At 44.2% G+C, this 5,898-nt stretch overlaps 1 protein-coding gene across 5 annotated transcripts in view; it reads right to left on the minus strand.

Moving 5' to 3' along the window:
* Jupiter (microtubule-associated protein Jupiter) overlaps window positions 1-5,898 on the minus strand; it is a 51,563-nt gene that overhangs the window by 15,549 nt on the left and 30,116 nt on the right. For 2 of the 5 annotated variants that reach the window (XM_026814353.1, XM_018026240.2), the window contains exon 1: window positions 4,645-5,025. The exons of 2 other annotated variants lie outside the window; for them this stretch is intronic. In XM_026814353.1, the coding sequence (XP_026670154.1) occupies window positions 4,645-4,706 (62 nt within the window). In that variant the 5' untranslated portion in view covers window positions 4,707-5,025. Of the gene's footprint in view, window positions 1-4,644; window positions 5,027-5,898 lie in introns of those variants that run through there. One more of the 5 variants, XM_026814352.1, reaches the window with a different exon arrangement.

The following is a 5,898-nucleotide window of genomic DNA, read 5'->3' on the forward strand; positions in this document are numbered from 1 at the left end:
AGTTTCAGTCTTTCTAGTGTTAAATATAATATGTTGTAATGAAATTCATATTATTGACCTGGAGTCGTTTATGAGAAATTTTGTTCTTAAAACTTCGGAACAGGATTGTATAAGTTCTTTCTTTTATATCTTGTAGTAACCTTTCACTTTAAGTTTGCGTTCTCCCTGCCGGATAAGCAGCTCATAAATAATGCGGTTAAGCGAATTCATCGAAGATATCCAGAACAGAAACCAATGGATATCGCGTTTCCCTGCAAAACTATTCAACCGGAGTCTCTCCGAGTCGCGTGGCCCTGAATAATGTACAGGAAGCACCGCGGAACAAAGTATGAGTTATCGAGCGGCTGGATATACAAAAGAGACAGTCGCGATGATTATCGGCGAAACTCTGCGATCGATCGACGTCTGAGCCTCTCGCGTGGCTCGCCTTATCACGCGTGCACAAAGAGTCAATGCTCTGTATTATAAATAAAAAGACGTGTAGGTGGATAGAGAGACGAGACCATCAATGCCTGTCTCCTACCATTGAAATTGAAATTCCGTTCTCTGCCTCTCGGATCGAACTCGGACAGAAATTGAGATTAGATTTTTATGCAAAAATCCAATTCAAATAGAAGTTTAATTTAAGCATCGCGGTATGCATACAGCTTTCGATTATACATTACATGCATTATTTATAGTTTTTGCACGTTCAATCATTCTATAAACGCGATCTGCAGCCAATTTATCACGAGTTGCCAGTGGAATTTTCTTATCTGATAGCTGGACTGGATTTACATTAAAAATAAAATTGCAGTGTTAATTTAGAAAATGAAATCTAGATACGAGTTTACTGTTTAAAAGAAATAATATGCATTTGGACTTTTAGTTTCTTGTATATCTTTGGATATTTTTAATAGTTACAATTTTTCAATCAATTTACTGATTGCAATCATTTTCAACTCTTACCATTGAATGACTGACTGAACGGTAAGAATTGCTCGGAATTCACGAGGACCATTACTTACAGCGTCGTTCATGCGACAAGGGAGCTCGTGTAACAGATAAGATTAAACAGGCAGTTGAGTACAAAAAGCAACAATTGGCAAGATGAATAATTGAAATACGTTGAAGATGAGGAAGGTCCAGACAGGGAGAGAGCCTCGCCGGGGCTTCGGAGCGCGTCACGCGTTCGCAAAATCCGCCTTTTCTCCAAAGGAAGCCCCGAGAAGGAAGAGTATCCACAAAAGCCTACGAGTTTCCGAGGGGGAAGCCGGCACCGCGGGTGTGCACCCTTTCGCGTCCACCAGACGACGGGGGTGAGTAACCCCGGGGGTGGACAGACGGATCCGGAAAGGCTGGCGTGTTCCTCGTAACGCGATACGTACCGCGATCCACGTGGAACACCTCGACTCGTTTTACACGTGCAGCGAGGAAGTTCGGGCGGAGAAAAAAATGAAAGAACTGACCGCTCTTCGTTACACTCCGATCCACGTGGGTGTACATGGTACTTGACGATGAACACGGTGCTGTTCCATTCGATAGGATCAATGAGGAAATTGATAACCGTGGAACTCGCGCGAATCTATTTAAATGAAAAGTTTACCAAGTTGATTTACTCGAGGAACAAAATTTACCTCGTGTCGCGGAATTAACTAATTGGATCGCTCCCTACTTAAAACTTAACCAGCGCTGAGTAGAAATCGGAAGTGGATAACGAAGAACAGAAATTTCCACGATACCGAGAATGTTCATTAGCATCCAGCAAGCTCTGAATAATTAATTCGTTCAAACGCAGTTCGCGAGACTGTTTCAACGATTCGAGTAAACAGAAGTAGGAGGACCGACGAAGAAGCTCGTAGGAAAAAACGCATGGCCCGCCCACGCCACGTTTAACCGCGTATATCTCATTATTCTTGTTAAGAAGGTTAATCGTCGATTGATAATTGCTACGAAATTAGATCCGGCTCGAGGGTTTCCAATCAAATTGACACTGGCCCCTCTGACTCATTCGTGCAAATAATCCGTCAATTAGACGAATGTTGTTTAACAATAATCTAATGCAGTCGATCCTCAAAGCTTTTAATTATATCTACTACTGAGTGGTCGAAGTAATGAATTATTGCTATAAGAAATTCTGGTAGAATACAAGATGGCAATGATCTTCATTCAATCGATACTGGCAGTAGCTAAACTCGGCCAGTGGTTTTCCAGCTGGCAGTTGTCCCAAACAATTTGAGCTTGATCTGGTTAGATCAAGCCCGGTCTATCTTCTACATATAAGGATTCTCAAGTAGATCACGATCTTACATCACGGCGATAATAATTTCAGTGTTAACATTCGATATGCCCATAGTTTCGATATACGAACCAGCCACGAGAGTCTGCGATTTTTCAAGTAAATCCAACGTCAGTGATCGTAACAGGTTCGAAAGATGACGAACGACTAGAGGCGTCGTGGATGGGCTTGTTTATCACCGCTGGACAAAGAAGTACTGTACAGGGGCTTGTATAGAGCAACCATTGTACCGGTGGCATCGATGGGAAGGCACGCATGAACGCTCGTACGACGGGGATAAGCATCAATCTCGATGCTACAGATACGATAGGAACGATGACTCGGATCGCGTCGTGACTTTCCACCCCATTGTTTCAATTCACAGGTGCCGACTCCTGAAGGAACCGTCTTCTACTACCACTCGATCGCTACTTTCATGACCGAGAGTTTCGAGAACCGTAATCAACGCGAAGCACTTCCATTATACTTGATATCCGCATTCATTCTAAAGTGCTACTGATAGACGAGGAAAGTTAGAGTAAAAGGATGCTTAAAATGAAACGAAAAAGAGCAACTCTTAAGTGAGCCAGTATCAACTTAATGCATTCAACTAATGATTAAACTAAAGATTTTTATACAAAATAATACATTTATGGTATCGATTTAAAAAATATTATTGAAACAGACTGAATCTTTCTATAAATCATAAAATATCTAGTCTACTAATTATACATTCTATTTATTTGACGCCAACAAGATTTATGGTGAAGATTCAGTCGTGCGATTAGTACTTCTCTAAGGATTTCACTTAGAATGGCCAGTGGGCGTTGGCAAGGAAAAATCATGACGACAATTAAACGCGAACCATCCGCGAGGTGACATCCGTGTAATTAGAGTCGTTCAAGAACCGCGTACACGCCAATTAGCCGAGGGCGTTGACCACGTTCTTCAACGGTGCTTCAATTTGCAAACCTTTCACGGTCAAGTTTCTCGAAAATTATAACAGAATTTCATGAGACCGTACATTACCTAGAAACAAAGTCCCGACAGGTCAATTAATCTCGAAACGGATCGGGACTCGTTCTTCTGTAGGAACTCGTAAAAACTATGTATTAAGTTTCTAAGAAACTGTAACAGAATTCCAAGAGACCGAACATTATCTAGAAACAAAGTCCCGGTGAATCAATTAATCTCGAAACGAATCAGCTCCCTCCTCTAGAAACTCGTAAAAACTATGTATTAAGTAATTAGGCGACTAATATTTCCTTAAAGAAGCTGAATACTAAAGCATGTGGTAACAGTCACGCTTTCTACACGCGACTATGTTATGCTCTGTTCCTCTATTTCGGCGCAGTCTCGGCAATCTCTGAGAAATTTTTCATCTTGACCGTTCTATTTTTCCCTGCCTATTCGCATTTTGTTATCTCAGCCGAGGAGCAGTAAAAATTATACAAATATTGTTGAACCGCGAACGATCGGTTCGAGCTTAAAGGCATATGCTCGCCGGCTTACGGCGAGCAATTAGAAAATTCCACCGAGAGGATGTGCGACTTCCTGGGAAGAGCACCGAGCAATTTTTATCACGGGGGAAACCACTTAAGTAATTCCACAGATAAAGCACTTTGCCCGCGAGTACTGCCGCGTAACAGTTGTTTATCCTCCTTGTATCGAAACCACTGTTCCCTGTAGCTACTCTCTTTTAAAAATACTCGGTATACGAGAGTAGGAAACAGGAAATGCGAAACATCCTCGGAGACCGAGAAAACTCGTTAGAATTAAGGTAATTGGTGGAAATGCGTGGACCATAAAAATGAAGTTTTTCTTTATGGGGTAAACGAGAATCACTTGTTCTCGATGTTGGAATGAGAACTCTCTCACCGAGACCGAGTATGAAATTATTGAGACGAGGAACACTCGGAATTAAAATGATTAAGAAGGATTGTAAGACGATTTTTAGGAGGATCGTTTTCGACATTGAACTTGGAATTTTCAGGATTCTTTCGATGGCGGCGACGAGAGCGCTGCAGCGCAGTTTCCAAAGCTGCGACCAGATTCAAGGACTAGCCGGATGTAAATCGATCGAGTCACGGTTCACCACGGACTGCACCGCATCCTGTCATTCTCTACCACTCCTGACACTTGGCTAACGTCTCCATACCGCATAAAAAATTATCGTGAAATGATCAAAACTATCGTTTCGATCATCGTAAATTACATTTTCTTCTCATATACGAGTAAATAAAATACCGAAGAACGAAACAGCCACTGACAGTGTCAAAAGAATATAATTAATAAAAGACTAGCTTCTCAGGAGAGGGATAGAGAAAAGTCGAGAAGTTCAGATAAAACGGCAGCACGGGTAAAAGGGGAGGAGGTTCCGGGATTACCTTTTCTTTCCGTATCCAACATTGTCGAGCTCAACGTGTCTGTAGGTCGCGTAAGTGGCCATCGTTCGATTCTATTCTTCTCGATGAACGATCTTACTGCACCCTCTGCCGCGTCTTCCGGTCCCCTTTGCTCACTCCCAATGCGCGGTACCCAATGACGTTCTCCAAGATCGCGAAACAGGCCGGAGAAATAAAAAGTAAACGAGTCGAAACTCGGACGGTGAACTTCCTTTAAAGGCTGTTCGAGTCTCGTCGGATCGAGGAACAAGACAGAAGATGGACCGTCTCTTCAGTCAAGGCGAAGGGGTTACGAAAGTTATCGAAGAGCTATTCCACTGTCGCCGCGTACAGCCAAGAAACTGGCAGTCGAATGAGGATCCAGCCAGTATATAACTCGCTTCCTCCACCGGCGATTCCCTCCTCTCTCTCGCTCCCACTGTTTCTCCTCTCGCTTCTTCTTTCTCGGCCGCCTCCCTCCCGTTAGTTCCAGCACGCTTCACCCTGCACAAGCTCTTTCAGTCCGATTCAGTCGGGTCTCTCTGTCCCTCGGTCCCATCCTCGTTCTCTCGCTCCCTTTATCTCTCGAGCTTTTTCAGCTCGGTCTCTCTCTCTCCCTGTCCATGCGCTTATTCGTATCTTTGTCCAGCTTCGGGGACCAGCAGGAGCATCCCTTCCGGGGATGCACTTCCACCCCCGACGGAAGGCCGACGACGCCGACGCCGGCGTCGTGCATTCACCTCAATCAATACGCGGTCGGAGAGGAGAGGGGGAGGAGCTGGATCCGCGTAGGTAGGCAGCGCGTCGTCGCATTTTCCCGCTGCAATGTGCACGCCGATGCACGTGCGCTGGCGCTCACTAGAGATAATGAGAGAGGAGAGGAAACGCAGTGACGGGGGTGGAGACGGCTTCGAGGCGTCAAGGGCTGTGCCGATCGTTAGGGACGTATACCTTTCGACACTGTGCAAGAACAGTGCCAAGTCAAGTACAGAGCGATTAGACGTCACGGGAAAGCCGCATCGTTTACCAAAAATTACGTTCAACGCCCATCTGCTCGCGTTCGGAACGCGGCGATTAAATTACCACCCCAGGCTTCCTGCAACGAGTAACCTAAAGACGCGTATGCACTTGTATGGGCAAGCGTCGTTTCACAGAAATCGTACAATAAATTATACATAATAAATCATGTACAATAACGAGTCGTACAGGGAATCATGAGTCGTATCGATAAAATTGTATTTCAGATTAAAAACAATT

This window comes from Ceratina calcarata, unplaced genomic scaffold, assembly GCF_001652005.2.
Source record: "Ceratina calcarata isolate Rehan_Ccalc_2016 unplaced genomic scaffold, ASM165200v1 scaffold379.2, whole genome shotgun sequence".
Taxonomy (NCBI): Eukaryota; Metazoa; Arthropoda; class Insecta; order Hymenoptera; family Apidae; genus Ceratina; species Ceratina calcarata.